Below are 23802 nucleotides of genomic sequence, written 5' to 3' on the forward strand. Positions count from 1 at the left end.
GGGTCAGGCAGCACGCATCAGCCGCCCTGGGGGGTCAGGCAGCACGCATCAGCCGCCCTGGGGAAAAGGGTCAGGCAGCACGCATCAGCCGCCCTGGGGGGTCAGGCAGCACGCATCAGCCGCCCTGGGGAAGGGGGTCGGGCAGCACGCATCAGCCGCCCTGGGGAAGGGGGTCGGGCAGCACGCATCAGCCGCCCTGGGGAAGGGGGCCGGGCAGCACGCATCAGCCGCCCTGGGGAAAAGGGTCGGGCAGCACGCATCAGCCGCCCTGGGGAAAAGGGTCGGGCAGCACGCATCAGCCGCCCCTTGGGGGGGGGGGGGGGGGGGGTCAGACAGCACGCATCAGCCGCCCTGGGGGGGTCAGGCAGCACGCATCAGCCGCCCCTTGGGGGGGGGGGGTCAGGCAGCACGCATCAGCCGCCCTTGGGGGGTCAGGCAGCACGCATCAGACGCCCCTTGGGGGGGGGGAATGTCAGGCAGCACGCATCAGCCGCCCCTTGGGGGGGGGGTCAGGCAGCACGCATCTGCCGCCCTGGGGGGTCAGGCAGCACGCATCAGCCGCCCCTTGGGGGGGGGGGGGGGGGGGGGTCCGACAGCACGCACCAGCCGCCCTGAGGGGGCAAGGCAGCACGCATCAGCCATGTAGGTCATTAATAAATCACTGTAATGTAGCATAACGTGCTGCTATAAGCAAGTTTGAAGTGTATGTGAAACAGATTTCATCTGTTATATGAGTTTAAACAATGCACTGGGGGCTGACATCTTGGTTTTGCAGCAGTAGCAGGGCACTATCAGTGTCAGATTACGGCACCCCATGGACATAGGAGATAATAGACCGGCTCGGACCCCATCTGTAACATTGCAACAGCATTAGCAGTGAGCTGGGCACGCCTCTGTGGGCTGCACAACTCACTGCTGTAGGTGTGACTAGCTGCCATTTTATTAGAGCCCTGTGCTCTCTATGGCAGGACAGAAGAAGCCCTCACTGCTCCTCTGTACTCCAAGCAGGCACGTCCTCTGCTCCTCACAAGCTGCCCTGTGTGTTTCTCCTGCTGTGTCTCTGTCTCCCCCTCACACACAGTCCCTGTGATCTCCAGTAAGCTGCACTCACAGCCTGCAGAGGAGGTGACACCTGGAGAGAGCAGGAAGGGCAGCTGACAGGACAGGGATTAAGGTGGGGGAAGGGGAATGGCAAGAATGTTATTCACAAAAAATGCTGCTGAGTCCACTGTGTTCTGCTCCTCTGTAAACGAGCTGTGCCTCTAATGCAGTAACTGCTGGTGACAGCAGGTCACAGGGCAGTCACACACAAAATGGTGCTGCCCTGTGATGCTGCTCTTCATTCTTACTGTTGGGGCAGTAACTGCTGACATCACCATTTCCCTCCCCTTTTGGGTGGTCTAATATCCCTGGGGCAGAGCTGCTAAATCTTACTATAGCTGCTTGAGGTCTAAAACGGAAAATGCTCCCCCTAGTGGTAAATATGTATATTTGTAGAAAAATATATAATATTTTTCATATAGAAATGTTTGCAAACAGTGCAAACATTGCATTAATACATTTTAATTACTATTTTAAGCTTAATTTCACAAAAAAACAAAATGCAAGAAAACTGGTGGCACCTTCCCTTTAAGTGAAAAAGAAAGTTATGGCTATTGGAAGAATGGGAGGAAAAAATGGAGGAGCAAGAAGAAAAAAAAAATCCATATCCTGAAGGGAATCTGTCACCAGGTTCAGCATAATGCAGATGCAGAGACAGAGACCCTTATTCCAGAGATATGTCACTTACTGAGCTGCTTTCTGCAGTTTTGATAATCTCATGCTAATAAAATAGCGATTTTATGACTAGAGGACTAGTAAACCTGCTGCCTATGCAGTGTACTGTACATAGAAAGCTGCCCATCAGTGGTGTGAGGGGGGGGGGGGGGGTGATAAACAGCTCAGCATTCAGAGAACTAGTGGATCTGCAGCAGATAGAAAGGGGTTTTATCAAAGCTGCAGCAAGCAAGCCAGTAAGAGTCACATAGCTGGAATCAGGGTCTCTTCCCCTACATCATAAAATATATATAAAAAAACCTGGTGACAAGGAGGATAATGTCATTACAGGAAACTTGTTAGTCGGGCTCTCCTCTAATCAGTGGTGATAAGTACTCAATCTATGGGGCTGTGACACTACATGTAACATTTCTTCTTCCGTCTGACACCTCTTCAGTGCAGCAGATAAAATGCCGTCTATCCTCAGATTCTTGTCAAAGGGAGGCGGAAGATGTCAGAACAATCATGCATATAAAGAAGCAATAAAATATGGCGCGTTACCAGCTGACAGATCAGACACCAGCGGCTCTGCACCGGAATAAATGATTAATGGTGCTGCTGAACAACATAGTGAGGTGCCAGCCATCCGGACCCTGCCAGGGCTGGCATCGCTGCCAGGACGGAGTACAAATGGATAAGGCAAACATGAAAATCTACACAAAAAAGTCAGGTTTCCGCAGAGGCTCCTGCATTTTTGGACAGAGCTTCGTACTGCCCTATTGCTCCTGCCGAGATATACAAGGACAGGTTCTACCATGCGGTTTTCTTACTTCTCCTTTCATTGGGCCTCATTCAGACATTGTTTTTTCCCCCCCATCGATGCTTTGGATCAGATTTTCATTGTGTTTTCTTGTGCACAAACTAGGCTTCTCCCATCCATTACAATGTCAATCACTGACTGCACTCTGATGCCGTTCGAGCGCCGTCAGTGATTGTCACGGGTCCCGTAGACTTGCACGGGCAATTTTGATCCATTACTCGGATCAAAAGCAGATAATATACTCTGACTCACAGCCATATGAACGGATCTATAGACTAATGGCTGATTTCCATAGATAGAACATGTGCATGGTAAAAAAAACAAACTAGCTGTATGGATGAAGCCTTTCTGCTGGAGCGAGTTATGCGCTTAATCAAGCGTTTCATTTTCAGGAAGAGCGTCAATGTGAACTGGAGCCTGGTTGGCTTTTCATTATTGCCAAAAATAACTTAATTTCTATGCATCGGCGCGGACGTACCCTAGTAAACCTTGGTCCCAGCCCTTGATGACCTGTCCAGCGCCCAGTGTGAAGGTGAAGGGTTGATTTCTGGGTATGCTGCTATCAAACTCTGTGCCGTCCTCCAACTTCCCCTGCAAGAAAGAAAGAAAGAAAGGTTACAGGATATGAGGAGTATTCCTGCAGATTTAGGAGATTTCAAGCAGCCAAAATCAAGAGGATTTGAATTATTAGAAAGAATTTAGTAGACCGAAGACAGAAGATATGGCAGTGATGAGCGAACGGATAAGGTGTTATCTGAGCATGCTTGGGTGCCAAGTGTCTCGAGCGTGCTCGAAACATATGTTCGATTCCCCGCGGCTGCACGTCTCGCGGCTATTCGACAGACAACACATGCAGGGGTTTGTTAAGCGTATATTACATTGGATAATCCACTGCAACAGCCATGATCAGAGACGACACCTATCCCGGCTCTTTAACCCTGGAAGCTATTAATCATTTACAGTTTCCTATGTTAGAGTTGTAATGTATCCGTAAATATTGGAAGCCACTCCGACGGTCCGTAAGGCATGCAACTTTATTCACCAACCAGTCACTGACTGTATATATTGGGGCTCTGCGGTTCCCGGAATCCTAACAGATCCACTCTTTATATGGTTGACCTTTGCGTGCAAATTTTTTTTTTTTTTTTAATTTTTCAATATCAAAAAAATCTCTCATTGTTGATGAATGCTGCAAATGTCAGGACTGGTGGGGGTAATAACACGAAATCTTGGTGGGCGCCCAGCTCAGGAAAGGTAATAGTGATCCCTCGTCGATACGGTCATAAAATGTGACTATTTGAGAAAGAAGATCCAAACTCTCAGAGAAAAAAAAATCCAAGACCGGCGTAAAGGCACCAAAAAGTCATAAAATGTTTGCACAATTGCAAGAAAAGGGTATGTTTAGTTTATTTTTACCCTAGGTTCTTTCGATCCTTTGGTCTGAAGAGTCGGCGTATGCACAATGTCAGGCAGGTGCACACACAAGCATCAATAAAATGGACGTTCTGCGTCTTACCTTTATCATAAGAATCAGCCAATCGCTGCTCTATAGGCATTCGTTACACACTAGGGAGGAATGCCGCACATGTGTCTGACGGAAGGAACAGATTTGGAACAGAAATTACATGGTCATTGACCGACCGCACAATCAATGACTGTTAGTCTTCATTTAACTAATTGGAAACAAAGATTAGTAGTATTCCTTCACCAATTAGATTAGGGATCTGTGATTATGGATTAGAGATGGTGTTTGGAGAGGGGAAATTACGTACATTTAAGACCTCCCAATTTAATTTGCAGGCTTTGCGCATTTCACACGGTTTTGGCTTTTCTATACCACGTATCAGTGACTAAAGACCGGTGTGTCATGTATGAAGCCCACGTCTTTCTTTTTTTTTTTTTGCAGAACAATTTTTTTTTTTTTTATATATGGAATATACACTGTTCAAAAAAAAAAAAGAAAAAAAAAAGGAACACTAAACTACCAACCATATCCTAGATATCTCTGAATGAAATACTCCAGTTGCAATTTTTTTTTCATTGCATAGAGGAATGCGTTCAGAACAATAAAACATACTGTATATACTCGAGTATAAGCCGACCGGAGTATAAGCCGACCCCCCTAATTTTGCAACAAAAAAACTGGGAAAACTTAATGACTCGAGTATAAGCCTAGGGTGGAAAATGCAGCAGCTACCGGTAAATGTCAAAAATAAAAATAGATACCAATAAAAGTAAAATTAATTGAGACATCAGTAGGTTAAGTCAGTGATTTTCAACCTTTTTTGAGCCGCGGCACACTTTTTATACTTAAAAAATCCCGGGGCACACCACCAACCAAAATGGCACAAAATGGTGCGTCCAGGTTTGAGATGAAAGTCTGCAGTCATTCTATGTGACTGCAGGCTTCTGAATTCTCACAGCGCAAGCACTGCACACTTTCAGGATTCTCCCTTGCCGGTGGCCAGAGTGGACGGTCATGACAGCACAAGTATGTGATTTGGATACTTCTGGCCACATTCTCACTAGACGTGTCCGGCCTCAGTCAATTCATTTTCATTGAATGAGGCCACACATGTCTAGTCAGCACGTGACCGCATGTATGTAAATCACCAACATCAGAGAATTATGATAGCAGTGCGCACTGTGAGAATTCAGAAGTCTGCAGTCACATAGTATGACTGCAGACTCATCACAACCTTGGACATCCCCTTTAATGTTCCTAACAAATAAAAATGAGAATTAGTATCACAAAAAAAACACATTTACATCCAGATACCTGATAGATGACGTTGTTTGTGGAGTCGCCTCTTTCTTTTCATCTTCACCTTGTCCAGATGCCATGATGACTCTTCTCATCCACCGGCAGAGCTCGTTTCTGCAGACTTCCATCTTCTCCTGTCTTCTGCAGCACATCCCGACACAACACCCTTAAAGATAGCAGTGTTATTATAATGCTCCGGAATAACAATATCTGCCCTAGGCTGAGCCCCTGAGTAAATAATTGCCCCTCACTTTATTCCCAGCACATAATATGACCCTCACTGTCCCTCTTATGGTACATGCCATCCACACTACCCTCCCTCTCTTTTCCATACTTCACACTGCCTTCTCATACGGTGTCCCTCATAGAGAGCCCAGTCTCTCTACTGTGCCCCTTCATTACACTCCTCCTACTTGGCATACTGTCTCCTCCTGGCTGTTACTCTCATACTACTCAGTATCTATTATGTGTCCACTCACACTTTCATCCCCCCATACTGTCTGCACACATTTCGAATAGCCTCTTCCTGTACATCCCCCCCTGCTAACATACCCCTTTGCTCTCTCCATATTTCCTCCTCACACATTCCCCCGACTCCCCATACTGTCCTCACACATCCCATCACCGTTGCTCCCAGTACTGTCAGCACACATTTTTCCCCTCGCTACTGTGTCCACCCCCATCTCCCCACTCACCCCCACAGAATATATCCACTGCCCTTCCGATAGAATAAATCCATCCCCTTCCACACAGAATAAATGCACCCTGCCCCACACATGCTAAATAAATTCCAGCCCCCCCCCCCACGTACACACTGAATAAATCCCCCCCACACACTGAATAAATCCCCCCCACACACTGAATAAATCCCCCCCCACACACTGAATAAATCCCCCCCCCACACACTGAATAAATCCCCCCACACACTGAATAAATCCCCCCCCCACACACTGAATAAATCCCCCCCCACACACTGAATAAATCCCCCCACACACACTGAATAAATCCCCCCACACACTGAATAAATCCCCTCCCCACACACTGAATAAATCCCCCCCCACACACTGAATAAATCCCCCCCCACACACACACTGAATAAATCCCCCCCACACACTGAATAAATCCCCCCCCACACACTGAATAAATCCCCCCCACACTTAATAAATCCCCCCACACACTTAATAAATCCCCCACACACTTAATAAATCCCCCCACACACTTAATAAATCCCCCCCACACACTGAATAAATCCCCCCCACACTTAATAAATCCCCCCACACACTTAATAAATCCCCCCACACACTTAATAAATCCCCCCACACACTTAATAAATCCCCCCCACACACTTAATAAATCCCCCCACACACTTAATAAATCCCCCCACACACTCCCCATAAACCCACCCCACGCTGAATCTTCGGTGTCTTCAGCTCCACAGCACAGGAGCACTTACCACCAAGTGTCTTCTGTCTCCTGCGCGCCGGATAGTGACGTCAGCAGCGTGATCACATGACTTGATCACGCTGCTGGCGTCGCTCTGACCCAGCGGTCAGAGCCTCAATTGTACTCGCAGCTGGTAGATGTCTGCGAGTACAATTGATCTCCGGGAGCCGGCGCGCTGCAGCTTCTCTGTGGCGGCTGTCAGCTTGACAGTCGGCACAGAGAACAGCTGACTCCCATTCCCCGCGGCACACCCGACTATGTGTCGCGGCACACTAGTGTGCCGCGGCACACTGGTTGAAAAACACTGGGTTAATGTTTTTGAATATACATATTGAATCAGGAGCCCCATATAATGCTCCGTGCAGTTCATTACGGCCCCATAAGATGCTCCATATTAAAATATGCCTCATGTAATGCTCCATACAGTTCTGTATGGCCCCATAAGATGCTTCATATACAAATATGCCCCATATAATGCTCCATGCAGTTCATTATGGCCCCATAGATGCCCCATATAATTCTCCATGCAGTTCTTTATGGCCCCATATAATGCTCCATGCAGTTCATTATGGCCCCATAGATGCTCCATATAACATTGTGCCACATGTCATGCTGCACTAAAAAAAATAAATAAATAAAATGACAAACTCACATCTCGTCACAGCTCCTCAGCGTCCCGTCTCTCCGCACTAATTGTTCAGGCAGAGGACGGCGCGCACACTAATACATCATCGCGCCCTCTGACCTGAGCAGTCAGTGCAGAGGACATGGAAGACGAAGCGTCAGTGGAACGCGGAAAGGTGAACATGAAATATTCACCTGCCCCCGGCGCTCCTGACGCGGTCCCTGCATGTCCCACGGTCTCCGGGCGCGGCAGCTTCTTCCTGTAGTGAGCGGTCACATGGTACCGCTCATTACAGTAATGAATATTCGGCTCCACCCCTATGGGAATGGAGTCCATATTCATTACTTTAATGAGCGGTACCACGTGACCACTAAACAGAGGAAGCTGCCGCGCCCGAAGACCGTGGGACATACAGGGACCGCGTCAGGAGCGCCGGGAGCAGGTGAGTATTTGACAGTCTTCACCCCCCCTCATCCGCCAACCATTACTCGAGTATAAGCCGAGAGGGGAACTTTCAGCCCATTTTTTGGGGCTGAAAAATCTCGGCTTATACGGTAGCAATTATCAATGTAAATCAAAATTAATGTCCCATGGAGGTCTGGATTTGGAATGATACTCAAAATCAAAGTGGAAAATCAAATTACAGACTGTTCCAACTTCAGTGGAAATGCCTCAAGACAAGGAAAAAAATGCTCAGTATTGTGTGTGGCCTCCACGTGCCTGTATGACCTCCCTAATGTACAATGCCTGGGCATGCTCCTGATGAGGCGGTGGATGGTCTCCTGAGGGATCTCCTGCCAGACCTGGACTAAAGCATCCACCAACTCTTGGAAAAGTCTGTGGTGCAATGTGATGTTGGGGGATGGTGCAAGACATGATGTCCCAGTTGTGTTCAATCGGATTCAGGTCTGGGGAACGGGCGGGCCAGTCCATAGCTTCAATGCCTTCATCTTGCAGGAACTGCTGACACACTCCAGCCACATGAGGTCTGGCATTGTCCTGCATTAGGAGGAACCCAGGGCGAACCGCACCAGCATATGGTCTCACAAGGGGTCTGAGGATCTCATCTCGGTATCTAATGGCAGTCAGGCTACCTCTGGCGAGCACATGGAGGGCTGTGCGGCCCTCCAAAGAAATGCCACACCACACCATTACTAACCCACTGCCAAACCAGTCATGCTGAAGGATGTTGCAGGCAGCAAATCGCTCTCCTCGGCGTCTCCAGACTCACATATTAATATCTGCCCTCAGTCACTGGCTTTACTACTCTGGCGGAGAAAATTGCGCGGGAGCCCACGCCAATTTTTTCTGCCATTTAACCCTTTAATTTAGTAGATAGAACGGCCAAATTTTGCACATACACTCTACTAACATTAGTGGTGTGGAATATGCAAAAAAAATGGGGATATGAGATGGTTTACTGTATGTAAACCATGTCTCATATCATGTCGGGTTTTAGGAAGGAGAGAGCAAAAGCCGGTAATGGAATTACCGGCTTCAAAGCTATCTAGCGCTGTATGAAATATTAATATATACATATATGTGTCTACTGAGATATATATATATATATATATATATATATATATATATATATATATATATATATATATATATATATATATATATATATATATATATATAATGTATAGACAGTATATATATGTGTTTTTTTTTTTTTTTACACATTGTATAGCGGTATGTTGGTTTTGCTAGCCTGCGAGAAAAACACGCAGTACGGATGCCATACGGATTACATACGGAGGATGCCATGCGCAAAAAACGCTGACACACCCTGCCTACGGAGGAGCTACGGATCACTATTTTTGGGACTTTTCAGCGTATTACGGCCGTAATATACGGACCGTATTTTTCAACGCTGAGTGTGAGGCCGGCCTAAGTGTTCCCTTTATTTTTTGAGCACTGTATATAAGAGTAATTCAGAGGCAAAATTCAACAATATTTCATTTTTGTGCAGTTTTTGCCTATAGACACTGCAAAATTGCATAAAAGGTAAAGTGTATAAGTTTGACTATTTTAATACATGGAATATAAGGCATACTGTAAAAAAAAAGAATAGATTCTGGGATAACCCCTTTAGGAGAGGCGGAGTCCTGCAGTTTTGCCCTTGCTACTATAAAGTGCACGCCAGACTGCTTATTTGCTGCCAAAATCTACCTTTTTTCAAACTCCTTGTGGTCTATTTTCTGATTCTCACCGGCTAATTCCTTACATCATTTTCTAGCTCCAGCTCCTCCATAATTGTGTGGCTCTGCTCAGTGTCAAGTGGGCGGTCCTTCAGTGCTGCCCATGTGACCACTGTGAACTACATTTCCCACAAGCACCTGCTTCCTCTCCACACTCCTGCTCTCTCCATGCACAGATAACATTAGCTACTACTTGTCTGTCCCTACAAATCCCAACCTTTCACCTTCTAATCCTCTGTCCTCCAATTCTGTGTGTATTTTCCCTATATTTCATCTCCGGCCTCCAAAACCTGTTTGTGTTGCTCATAGCAACCAATCACAGCGCAGCTTTCATTTTACAAGAGCTGTTAAAATAATAAAAGCTGAGCTGTGATTGGTTGCTGTGGCCAACAAAGCCAGTTGCACCTTCAGACCGTAGAGATGGAGGCCTGGTTGTATTTATAGAGAGGAGGCGGCCATTATATCACATGTGGACGGAAATATTCACGCTTGTCTGAGAAAATGATAATTACTTACGGGTAATTTGATTTTCCGGAACCATGACAGCGCCGCACGTGAGAGATGGCATCCGCCCCCAGGAACAGGAAACCTGTAGCAGAGATATAAGAATGGGGCGGCCCCTCTCTCCTCAGTTTGTTTGCAGAGTATGGAAGATGACCGCTTTGTTAGTACACAGTTATGTATCATATTTACATTTGTATAGCCATTTCGTTAGCTCTTGTGTACACACATGCTTTGTACATATACATTTATCCATATACAATAAGTTTTTTTTTTTTTTTTTTTGTGAATCACACAACCATCACCAAGATAGGGCGGGAATTAATGCGGCGCTGTCATGGTTCCGGAAAATCAAATTACCCGTAAGTAATTATCATTTTTCCCTTCACCATGACAGCGCCGCACGTGAGAGGAAAAAATAGAAGATTCCTAGGGTGGGACGACAGCAGACAACACCTTTCTCCCAAAAGACAAGTCCGAAAGACCTAAGTCTAACCTATAGTGTCGGAAGAAGGTAGAGGGTGATGACCATACTGCCGCTTTACAAATCTGTTCTATCGAGGCGTTAGCCCTTTCCGCCCAAGAAGTGGCTATAGCACGCGTGGAGTGAGCCGTTACACCCTGTGGGGGAACTTGACCAGAAAAAGAATACGAAAGTGAAATAGCCGTACGCAACCACCGTGCAATAGTTGCCTTTGAGGCCTTTTTTCCCCTGTTTGTCCCCTGATAGGTGACAAAAAGGGCCGATGACTGACGCCAGGAATTTGTGGCCTCTACGTATTGAAGGAGGCAGCGTCTGACATCGAGACAATGGAAGGTCTTCTCTCCCTGGGATTTTGGTTGGGAACAAAAAGAGGGCAGAATAATTTCCTGGTCTCTATGAAATTTAGAATTGACCTTCGGAAGGCAGGGTCGGTTTTAATAACCACTTTGTCATCATGGAAAGTAGTGTAAGGAGGGTTCACCGACATAGCTTGTAACTCACAAGTACGGCGGGCAGACGTTAAGGCAACTAGGAGAACCGTTTTTAGAGTCAAGGATTTTATTGATATAGAATCCAGAGGTTCAAAGGGGGAAACGGTAAGAGCCTTTAAAACTAAATTCAAATCCCAGGGAGCTATCTTAGGTATTAATTTTGAGGGTCTGGAAGTAAAGGAGGCTCGAATGAACCTATAGATCCAAGGGTGGTCAGCAAGTTTTTGATCGAACAGTGCACCAAGGGCAGAGACCTGCACCTTTAAGGTGTTAGTAGACAGACCTTTTTCCAACCCTTTTTGGAGAAATTCAAGAATTTCTTTTACTGGGACCTGTTGACCAGAGTCAGACAACTGTCGTCCCGAAAAATCTAGGAATTTTTGCTAGATTTTTTAGTATTTGTCTGAGGTGACCTTTTTCCTGCTAGCAAGCAATGTGGTCACCAAAGGGCTTGAGAATCCTTTTGCTAACAGAAGTCCCCTTTCAAGTTCCAGGCGGTGAGATGCAATCTGTGAACTTGGGGATGTTGAACTGGCCCTTGGTATAGGAGATCCGGAGCATCCGGAAAGATCCACGGGTCCGAGATAGACATGCGCCTGAGCCACGTGAACCACGCTCTCTTCGGCCAAAAGGGAGCTATGAGGATCACTCGTGCTTTGTCCTCCCGAATTTTCCTGAGGACTGCCGGGATTAATGGTATTGGGGGGAATGCGTATGCTAGATGGAAGTTCCACCGATACAGGAACGCGTCTACCCCCTCCGGGTGCTCTCTTGGGTTCAGAGAATAGAACCTCTTCACCTTCCGATTTTGTTTTGTGGCGAACAGGTCTACGTCTGGAACGCCCCAGCTGGCACATATTTTCCCAAATACTTGCTGGTTCAGGGACCACTCCCCCTGATGTAACGTGTGACGGCTTAAGTAGTCGGCTACTTGATTCTCTGATCCTTTCAAGTATGTTCCGGTTAGCGAAAGAAGGTTGTTTTCGGCCCATATAAAAAGTTCTTTGGCCTCTGCCATAAGGGATGTTGATCTTGTGCTCCCGTGGCGGTTTATATAAGCTATTGTTGTGTTGTTGTCGGATAACACTACCACATGTCTTCCCAGAATTCTTTCCCCTATATGAAGAAGTGCTAGTCTCACCGCAGACAATTCTTTTAGATTGGAGGACGCTGTTGTCATTGGGCTTCCCCATTGACCCTGTAGGACCTGATCTCCCAAATGTGCCCCCCAACCCCACGGACTCGCATCGGTAGTAATGACTACTGGATCTCGTACTGACCATGGCACTGCGTTGGTTAGATTTTCTGTTTTCAGCCACCACTCTAGTGAGTTTTGAACTTCTGGTGACAGAAGAATCTTCCGATTCAGATTGTATGGATTTTTTTCTTGTTCGGCTAGTATCTGCCATTGTAACTCCCGTGTGTGGCTTTGTGCCCATCGCGTTGCTGGAATCGTTGCCGTTAGGACCCCTAGGAGTGACATTGCGTTTCTCAGAGAGATAGTCTGTTGTAATTGGAATGACTCTACCCTCTGTTGGATAGATTGAACTTTCCTCTGTGGGAGGACACACTCCTGCTTGACTGAATCTAACAATTCCGAGGAATTCTTGGGTTTGAGTTGGGACAAGCCTTGATTTTTTCAGGTTTATCATCCATCCTAAATTGGTCAGTACCTCCAGCACCCTTGCGGCCGCACTTTTGCAACTTTCTTTGTTTTTTGCTATTATCAAAAAATCGTCCAAATAGGGTACCAACATTATGTCTTCTTTCCTGACGAAAGATGCTACTTCGGAAATAATTTTTGTGAATATACGGGGCGCAATGGCTACCCCAAAAGGAAGACATTGATATTGTAGATGGACGGGGGTTTTTCCCAGATTTACCACCAATCTTAGGTATTGTTGGTGTTGGACGGCGATTGGCACATGGTAGTAAGCGTCTGTAAGATCGATCACCACCATGTAACAGTTTGGGTCGAGTACTTTTACTGCGGTCTTTAAAGTCTCCATCTTGAACTTGTCTATTTGAATGTAATGGTTTAGGGCTTTTAGGTTGAATATTACCCTCAGCGAGCCGTCTGGTTTTGGTGTTAGAAATAAAGTGCTGTAGAACCCTTTCCCTATCTCTTGATGGGGTACTTCTACTAACACTTCTTTTTGCATGAGGAGATAAATTTCTCTTTCTAATATGGCCTGATTTTTTCCCCCCACCTGGGTCATTTTTACACGATTTGGTGGGAGGTTGGAGAATTTGAACTTTAGACCTTCTGACAACAAATTTGTTATCCAATGAGAAGCCGGCAGTGCTGCCCAGTGATGGACAAACCGCCGGAGTCTTCCCCCCACCGGAATGCTGGCGTCACTGATTTTTGGGATCAGGCTTGGGGGGAGGTTTGTTGAAAAGGAATCCCCTTTCCTTTCGCTCTCTCCAGGGTCTGCCTCGACTAGACCTGTCATCTGATCGGCCACGGGTCCCTCTATATCCACCACGAAAGGACGAACGAGAGGTATCCCATCGGCGTCTGGGAAAGGAAGGGGGTGGAAACCGCTTCTTTTTGTCCGACGCTTTCTCAAGGATCTCGTCTAGAGATTTGCCAAAAAGGTATTGCCCTTCACAGGATACTCCGCAGAGTTTGACCTTTGATTGGAAGTCAGCCGTCCAATTTTTCAGCCATAATGTTCTCCTTCCTGAATTAGATAAGGCACACACGCGTGCGGCACTTCTAACTGAATCTATCGAGGCGTCTGCTAGGAATCTTGCGGCGCCTTGCAGAGAGGGCAATGCTTCCAGAAGCCTCTCTCTTGGGCATTTGTTTTTGATTTGGTCACTTAACTCCTCTAACCACTTGACCATAGCACGTGCCGTGCAAGTGGCAGCAACCCCGGGTTCAAATGACCATGTCGCTGCTTCCCAAGCCGACTTTAGAAAAGCATCTGCTTTTTTGTCGAGGGGGTCCCTTAGGGCTCCCATGTCTTTAAATGGTAACGCAACCCCCTTAGAAGTGCTGGCGATGGCTGCATCTAACTTAGGCGCCTTATCCCACTTCTCACAGACCTCCTCATCAAAGGGGTATTTGCGTTTTAATGCCTGAGGGACAGACATCTTTTTATTAGGCTTTTTCCACTCACGTTTTATTAATTTAATTATGTTATCATGGAAGGGGAAAAACTTTTGCTTCTTCTCCTCCAAGTTGCTAAACATGGTGTCTTGGATTGTCCGTGGTTCTCTAGGGGTCTCTACTCCCATAGTCGTTCTGACAAGTTTGAGCAGCTTTCCAATGTCCTCCGACTGAAAGCATGGGCGGCCATACTCCTCATCTGAGGAGTCTAAATCTGAGGCATCAGAGGGGGTTAAGGCTCCTGGCTCATCCCCTGAATCTACATCCGACCCTTGTTCACTTGTTGGGGGAGGGGGGGTCTCCTTTGTGTGATGTCTCAACTGTTCTTTAACTGTAGATTTAACTTCCTGTCGTATGATTGTTTTAATGTTTTGTAATAGGGAAGAAGATTCCTCCGCAACTGTTCTGTCAATACAGGGCTGGCAGATCTTTTTGTTGTATAGCCTAGGGAGTTTTTCTTTACATAGTGGACAGACCCTATTCTTTTGCTTGGAGGTGGCTTTCCCTTCCTACAAAACACAGTGTACAGGTATCAGTGTGTGCGTAGCTTGCCTTACAAAGGCACTCACCCCTCCAGGACCCTGGCTACCCCTGCAGCCTGAGTGTCTTCCGACATTTTAGGCGCAGGCATCAGCAGCTCCGGATCTACCGCTGGTTCGGTCATCTCCGTCTGAAGAGCAGGACCAGCGACTCCTCTTTGCTGCCGTATTTTATAGAGGAGCGGTGTGCGCGCCACTGGATCAGCTTCCGCCCGGAAGTGTCCAGCACACCGGCTCCCTCGGCGTGTGACGTCACTTCCTGCGACCGGAAGTAGTCATCCCTCACTTCGGCGCCAGCGTCAGTGAGGGACACGCCCCCGCAACCCCGGACCGGCCTCTTGCACAGAGCGGTCGCCGGGGAGTCCAGCGAGGAAAGGGATGGCGCGGACCCAGCAGCCCGACACCGGACAGCACCGCACGCGATGCCGCCGACTACGGCTGGCTTCCCCGCGGACCTCGGCCTCCGGACCGGACTCATCAGAGGGGGTATCCCTCCGGAGGTAGGAGCTCTGCGACAGGCGTCCACCTGCAGGAACAGGAAACCAAACTGAGGAGAGAGGGGCCGCCCCATTCTTATATCTCTGCTACAGGTTTCCTGTTCCTGGGGGCGGATGCCATCTCTCACGTGCGGCGCTGTCATGGTGAAGGGAAAAAACCATTCTCGTCTGGCACTCCTGCTCTTGCTCTGCTTTGTCACTCAGCCGAGCTGCACAGAGAGGAGGAGGAGGAGGGCGGCTTTCCCTCACAATGTCAGTGTCCACCCTGTGCAGTGAGGACCATGCAGTCACGCATGAGCGATTTCATTACATGAGAAAAAGATACTAATATAGAAGAGCAAGTGTCTACTGAGCATGTGCGACCTGTTATGAGAGGACGACAGGACGTATGCATGGGCAACCAAGGCGGCAAAAGCCTCCGACGCGCGTTTTCAGGGGGGGGGGGGGGAGGAGGGGGATATCCGGAGCAGTTTTGGAAATGGATTGCGTTTTACAACTTCGTGTAACATTGAAATTGCAGCACCAAGAAGGAAAAGTTGTGCAATTATGAAAATCACAGGATGGATAGACATGTTGATGACATGAAGGGATTTAAAAAAAAATTATTTTCCCTTTTTTTTTTTCAATCATCTTTATTCAGCATCTGGTTTGAGCAACATGTGCAGAAATCCCTGCACATACAGCCTCAGCTGCTAACTATGAGGTTATTAGTGGTTGTCTGAGCAATGTTCTGCCGTGCTGACTGCACTTGGGCAAATCATCAAGATCCGCTACTGGCAGCTCCCTTTGCAATTGCCGACCAATGACGTCCCAGATGTGCTTGACAGGAGACAAGTCTGGAGACGCTGAAAGCCATGGTAGTCCGTTTAGACCACACAGTCAAGGCTGTAAGTGCGGAGATTTCTGAGTGTGGCGCTCATACCCAGTACGGAATAAATCTAGATCATTTGAAAGGGTTTCCAGTTTGTCATCATTTCCTCTTCAGTAACATGTCCATCCATCCTGGGATTTCTAGAATTCCACCACTTTTCTTTCTTTGATTTGCAATTTCAATGTTGGGGAGTGCATATAAAGCGCTCTGGGGTACACTCACTTTTCATGGTGTATAATGCCTGTATTTGATACAAGATTTTTTAATTACCAAACCAAAATCATATTTTAGGTCTGTTTACTTCCAGTGATTGCATGGCAATGTTTGGAACGAGAAATATAAGTATGTATGAGCTCTGTACATCTAAAGTGCAGACGACCGTATTTTCGGTCCCAGTGCGATCTGACAAAACATTGGATTGCACAAGGACCAATGTTATTCTATGGGGCAGTGCACATGTCGGAATTTTTATCAGACAGAACTTGAACGAGGGAGAAGAGAAAAAATAAAATATTGCAGCATGCACGATTAACAAAAGATAGTCGGATTGTATTCAACCATACAAGTCAATGAGTCCATAGGTTAAAAAAAATAATAATAATAATAATAATAATAATATCGGACAGCACTCAATCTTCACAGGATGGGAGAAGACGGGAGAAGACGGGAGAAGACGGGAGAAGACGGGAGAAGACGGGAGAAGACGGGAGAAGACGGGAGAAGACGGGAGAAGACGGGAGAAGACGGGAGAAGACGGGAGAAGACGGGAGAAGACGGGAGAAGACGGGAGACTCCCCCTGCACCCCATCGTATCCACATCAGAGAAAATCAGAGCACCGTATGAATGCCATGATCAGACCGATTTTCTCAGATGGTCGTGTGACCTCAGCCTATACTGAATCCATCACAAGGTTTTTCCACCCTGTGCATTGCAAGATTGAGGACCAGACAAATTTCCATACAGAAGAATTGACATGTTGTGGATTTTAAAATCCACAATGAAGATCAATTTAGTAGTGAAAAATTAACATAATGGTGGGAAGTTTAATATGCAAATTGCCTCTTCAGAGAGGAGGAGGACTTGAGCTCTAAAGCGCCACCTACTGAAAGCAGTGATCCTAAAAGTCACTATCGACCCTCTAATGAGCCTTGAAAAAGAAAAGTCAGAATCTCAATTTGCAGACACGGTGTTTCAGGGTATTGCTCCTCGTCAGTGCAAAGTATGACTTGGCGTGCCAGAGCCAGTATGTCACTCTTCGCAAGGAGGAACTTTACACCTTACACCTCAGTCCAGAAACTCTCACCTTGCCAAATCAGTTTTAATTCTCATACTTTGCACTGAAGAGGGGAAATAGCCCGAAACAATACGTCTGCAAATTGAGATTCTGATTTGGCTTTTATACCAACTAACATTTCAGGGTCTTTTAAAGGGACTCTGTCACCTGAATTTGGAGGGAACAATCTTCAGCCATGGAGGCGGGGTTTTGGGGTTTTTGATTCACCCTTTCCTTACCCGCTGGCTGCAATATTGGATTGAAGTTCATTCTCTGTCCTCCATAGTACACGCCTGCGCTGTGCAATCTTGCCTTGTGCAGGCGTGTACTACGGAGGACAGAGAATGAACTTCAATCCAATATTGCAGCCAGCGGGTAAGGAAAGGGTGAATCAAAAACCCCAAAACCCCGCCTCCATGGCTGAAGATTGTTCCCTCCAAATTCAGGTGACAGTGTCCCTTTAAAGGCTCAACAGTGACTTGTAGGATTGTTGCTTCCAACAGGTGGCGCTATAGAGGTCAAGTACTCTTCCTCTCTGAAGAGGCAATCTGCATATTAAATTTCTCAGTGGAGCATTGCATGGCGAATAAGCCTCCTTACCTTGGCATGCCAGAGCTGGTATGCCACTCTTCACATAGAGAACCGTTAACCCTCAAACCATAATGGTAGGAGAAATTTTTGCGTCACAATTAACTTTGCTGGTATTGTATTATGCTGCAGATTTTACTTATCCGCACAGCATGCATCTATCCTAAAAGTTGCTCAATGAAAAAAGAAAACCTCCAACCGATCCCCTACAGGTCCAACTCTGATGCTTCCTCTGTCCTAATCTGTTAATCTCTATTTTCTGGTCTTCTATTGATATATCTGCAATACCTGGCTGAGATATCCCCAGTGATCTCCAATATGTCAAGAGGAGACCCAGAAATGTACAGTGAGGACATAAGCATCAGAATGGGGTCAGAAGAACATTAGTGAGAGTATTTCTTAAATTTATATATAAAAAAAGTTATTTAATGAAAAACCTCTTTAAAAATTATCTATCAATAGGATCAACCCTCCTAAGTCATGTATATGGGCATGTAGGTCATAGAAAATTGAATAAAATGATACCTTGATATCTGTGATCCATTGTCTTATTCCACAGAAATATATATATATATATTTTTAAATGCAACTAAGCTGTTAAGATCTCTGGGCCGGACATAGATCTCTCTGGAAATCTGCCTCCAGAGATTATTTTAAATGAAAGGGGGCTGTTTGGGGAATTAATATGGGGAGGCAAGAGTCCTAGGTTTAAACAGGAGATACTTCAGAGGGCCAAAACAGAGGGGGGGTCTTGCACTTCCTAATCCATGGCTATACTTCTTAGCAGCACAGTGTCAACATCTCAAAGGATGGGGGGAGGAGGCAGGGAGTGTGCAAATACCCAATAGCTTGAGGTTCTTACTACAGGCAGACGTTTTGAGTGACAGTTTGGAGGGAGGACAATTCAAAAAAAATGGGTTCACAGGGGTGCACTATCAAATTAATTCACAGAGTATGGGAAAAAGTCAAACTCATTAGGGAAGTGAGTGGGTTCACCAGATTCTCGCCTATTTGGGACAACATTTATCTACCGGAATTTAGGCAGAGGGAGGGTTTTCACTTTTGGTCTGCAGCAGGTATTAAACGGCTGGGGCGGCTGATAAGTCAGGGCAGACTTAAAACATTTGAGGAGTTGCAGGAAGAATTTCAGTTGCCACGGCCTGAATTGTTCCAGTATAATCGTATCTCTCATGCTTATCAGGCACAGAATAAAAGGGGAGCCATAGTGGTACAGATTGATCTCATGATCGACCATATCCTCAAGAATAGCTGCACGAAGGGGGCGATTTCAGAAATATATGGGTTTCTACTTTTTTCTTTCCTGGAAAAATATCCCATCTGAGCCAAAGGGAAATGGGAAGCTGAATTGGGAATAATTGACAATGATAGATGGGAGTCGGTCCTAGAATATGTGCCCAAGATATCAATGAGTGAACCAGGCAGGCTATCACAGTTATTCGTAATCCATAGGGCCTATAGAACCCCTGACAGGTTGTTCAAGGCTGGGCTTAGGCAGAACTCGGAATGCCCTCGGTGCTCACAATCCCAGGCGGGGATATTGCATATGATGTGGCAGTGCCCTAGACTGTCCTCCTTCTGGATAGTTGTTTTAAATCACATTGAACTGGTGTATGGATGTTCTGTCCCTAGGGTTCCACTGACTTGCATATTGGGATATGTGGAGGAAATTGTTGCAGACAACATGTTTAAAATAGCTATTGCACGATTGTTATTCATTGCTAGGAAATTGATCGCCAAATTTTGGATTAGAGAGGAACCTCCAACAAGAAGAGACTTTCTTAAGCAAGCGGAGCATATACTTACTTTGGAGAAAAGTATCTACACCAAAAGGAATAAGCTGGACATCTTCCACAAGCTGTGGCAACCGTGGATGGACTTGAATTAGGATGATAAATGAGAATATAGGGAACCTAGTATTCAATGGAAATATAACGGATGTTTATTCAAATGTTTGTATGATGATGGGAAGTGGGGTGGCTCTGGCTGAGGTCTCTGGGGTTGGGCGGGGTGGGGGGGCTCTGGGTCGGGGGGAAAAAGTTATCTGTAAATGTTTAATGAAACATTGCCATGAGAAATATTCTGATTGTTTATTCTTTGCGGATAATAAAAATCTATCTGATAAAAAAAAAAATGAAAGGGGGCGTTATCAGTGTGATACATGTAGATCATAAGAGCAGACTGTCAGTCATTACATGTCTCACACTGGCACACTTCCTTTCACTTAAAATAATCTCTGGAGGCAGACTCTCAGGGAGATCTACGCCTGGCCCATAGATCTTGACAGATCATTTGCATATTAAGAAAAATGTGGCTTTCACTGGAATAATACATCAGATAGCAGACATCAAGGTGTCATGTTATTCAACTTTCTATGACCAACATGACCATATAGACCAGGGCTGTCAAACTGCATTTCTCGAGGGCTGCAAACAGGTCATGTTTTCAGGATTTCCTTGTACTGCACAGGTGATAATTTAATCACCTACAAACATAATGAGTTGGTGATTAAATTATCACCTGTGCAGTACAAGGAAATCCTGAAAACATGACCTGTTTGCAGCCCTCAAGGAATGCAGTTTGACACCCCTGATATAGACGGCTTAAGAGGGTTAATCCTACTGACAGATGCCCTTTAAATAGGGAGAAGGTCCAATACAAGCATGCTTCTAATATGATGTACTCACTGTGTAATGCATGTTGAGGGTATCCCCTTTCCGAGATTTAATAGGGCAATTCTCCACTCTCTTCTTCACACCAATCTGTAACTTCTTACTTCCCTCTTTAGCAAGAGTCGGGGGAAGCAGAGAGAAGACAAGTAGGCACCACAGAGGCGTGAGTGACAGAGTATTCATGGTGATGGCAAGTTGGGCGCCCAAACAGTTAACAGTCACGCAATTTTATTTCTGCAAGGATAGAAGAATGGAAAGAGCTCGTTAATAGGGGTCTCATTCCTAAAAACATAAAAGATGGGGAGGACGGACATATGGAGACAAGGGACCATGGTCAACAGGGACTCCAATGTAATGGATAGGCGGGCACAAGAGAGGATCACTAAACTGTGCAAGAGAAGGGATCATCGAGACCCAGATCCCTATTCCTCGGAGCCAGCTAAAGTGATTATATACAGGTCCTTCTAAAAAAATTAGCATATAGTGTTAAATTTCATTATTTACCATAATGTAATGATTACAATTAAACTTTCATATATTATAGATTCATTATCCACCAACTGAAATTTGTCAGGTCTTTTATTGTTTTAACCCCTTTACCCCCAAGGGTGGTTTGCACGTTAATGACCAGGCCAATTTTTACAATTCTGACCACTGTCCCTTTATGAGGTTATAACTCCGAAACGCTTCAACGGATCCTGGTGATTCTGACATTGTTTTCTCGTGACATATTGTACTTCATGATAGTGGTAAAATTTCTTTGATAGTACCTGCGTTTATTTGTGAAAAAAACGGAAATTTGGCGAAAATTTTGAAAATTTCGCAATTTTCAAACTTTGAATTTTTATGCAATTAAATCACAGAGATATGTCACACAAAATACTTAATAAGTAACATTTCCCACATGTCTCCTTTACATCAGCATAATTTTGGAACCAATTTTTTTTTTTGTTAGGGAGTTATAAGGGTTAAAAGTTGACCAGCAATTTCTCATTTTTACAACACCATTTTTTTTTAGGGACCACGTCTCATTTGAAGTCATTTTGAGGGGTCTATATGATAGAAAATGCCCAAGTGTGACACCATTCTAAAACTGCACCCCTCAAGGTGCTCAAAACCACATTCAAGAAGTTTATTAACCCTTCAGGTGTTTAATAGGAATTTTTGGAATGTTTAAATAAAAATGAACATTTAACTTTTTTACACAAAAAATTTACTTCAGCTCCAATTTGTTTTATTTTACCAAGGGTAACAGGAGAAATTGGACCCAAAAAGTTGTTGTCCAATTTGTCCTGAGTACGCTGATACCCCATATGTGGCAGTAAACCACTGTTTGGGCGCATGGGAGAGCTCGGAAGGGAAGGAGCGCTATTTGACTTTTCAATGCAAAATTGACAGGAATTGAGATGGGACGCCATGTTGTGTTTGGAGAGCCACTGATGTGCCTAAACATTGAAACCCCCCACAAGTGACACCATTTTGGAAAGTAGACCCCCTAAGGAACTTATCTGGATGTGTGGTGAGCACTTTGACCCACCAAGTGCTTCACAGAAGTTTATAATGCAGAACCGTAAAAATAAAAAATCATATTTTTTCACAAAAATTATATTTTTGCCCCCAATTTTTTATTTTTCCAAGGGTAAGAGAAGAAATTGGACCTCAAAAGTTGTTGTCCAATTTGTCCTGAGTACGCTGATACCCCATATGTGGCAGTAAACCACTGTTTGGGCGCATGGGAGAGCTCGGAAGGGAAGGAGCGCCGTTTGACTTTTCAATGCAAAATTGACAGGAATTGAGATGGGACGCCATGTTGCGTTTGGAGAGCCACTGATGTGCCTAAACATTGAAACCCCCCACAAGTGACACCATTTTGGAAAGTAGACCCCCTAAGGAACTTATCTGGATGTGTGGTGAGCACTTTGACCCACCAAGGGCTTCACAGAAGTTTATAATGCAGAGCCATAAAAATAAAACAAAATTTTTTTCCCACAAAAATTATTTTTTAGCCCCCAGTTTTGTATTTTCCCTAGGGTAACAGGAGAAATTGGACCCCAAAAGTTGTTGTCCAATTTGTCCTGAGTACGCTGATACCCCATATGTGGGGGGGAACCACCGTTTGGGCACATGGGAGGGTTCGGAAGGGAAGGAGCGCCATTTGGAATGCAGACTTAGATGGAATGGTCTGCAGGCGTCACATTGCGTTTGCAGAGCCCCTAATGTACCTAAACAGTAGAAACCCCCCACAAGTGACACCATTTTGGAAAGTAGACCCCCTAAGGAACTCATCTTGATGTGTTGTGAGAGCTTTGAACCCCCAAGTATTTCACTACAGTTTATAACGCAGAGCCATGCAAATAAAAAATATTTTTTTTTCCACAAAAATTATATTTTAGCCCCCAGTTTTGTATTTTTCCAAGGTTAGCAGGAGAAATTGGACCCTAAATGTTGTTGTCCAATTTGTCCTGAGTACGCTGATACCCGATATGTGGGGGGGAACCACCGTTTGGGCGCATGGGAGGGCTCGGAAGGGAAGGAGCATCATTTGGAATCCAGACTTAGATGGATTGGTCTGCAGGCGTCACATTGCGTTTGCAGAGCCCCTAATGTACCTAAACAGTAGAAACCCCCCACAAGTGACCCCATATTGGAAACTAGACCCCTCAATGAACTTATCTAGATGTGTTGTGAGAACTTTGAACCCCCAAGTGTTTCACTACAGTTTATAACGCAGAGCCGTGAAAATAAAATATCTTTTTGTTTTCCCACAAAAATTATTTTTTAGCCCCCAGTTTTGTATTTTCCCAAGGGTAACAGGAGAAATTGGTCCACAAAAGTTGTTGTCCAATTTGTCCTGAGTACGCTGATACCCTGTTATGGCTGGCAATCAGGCAACACAGCGTGCAGTAATCAGCGCACATACAGAGATCTGGCAATAACCAAAAACAATAGGACGAGCTCTGAGACGTGGAATCTCTGTAGACTGCAGTACCTGATCTATCCTCACACAACTATAAGCAGCAGTGGATTGCGCCTATAACTACCTATGCAACTCGACACTGCCTGAGGAGCTGACTAGCCTGAAGATAGAAATACAAGCCTGACTTACCTCAGAGAAATACCCCAAAGGAATAGGCAGCC

The 23802-nt window shown here is 45.5% G+C and overlaps 1 protein-coding gene across 2 annotated transcripts in view; it reads right to left on the reverse strand.

Annotated features, from left to right (window-relative positions):
• The window catches only part of FKBP2 (FKBP prolyl isomerase 2), a 51791-nt gene that overhangs the window by 15118 nt on the left and 12871 nt on the right, over positions 1-23802 (reverse strand). For both annotated transcript variants that reach the window (XM_069740021.1, XM_069740023.1), the window contains exons 2-3: positions 20680-20898; positions 3054-3166 (exon numbers count right to left, since the gene is read on the reverse strand). In XM_069740021.1, coding sequence (XP_069596122.1) covers positions 3054-3166; positions 20680-20847 — 281 coding nt within the window. In that variant the 5' untranslated portion in view covers positions 20848-20898. The remainder of the gene's footprint in view (positions 1-3053; positions 3167-20679; positions 20899-23802) is intronic.

This window comes from Ranitomeya imitator, chromosome 9 (assembly GCF_032444005.1).
Source record: "Ranitomeya imitator isolate aRanImi1 chromosome 9, aRanImi1.pri, whole genome shotgun sequence".
Lineage (NCBI taxonomy): Eukaryota > Metazoa > Chordata > Amphibia > Anura > Dendrobatidae > Ranitomeya > Ranitomeya imitator.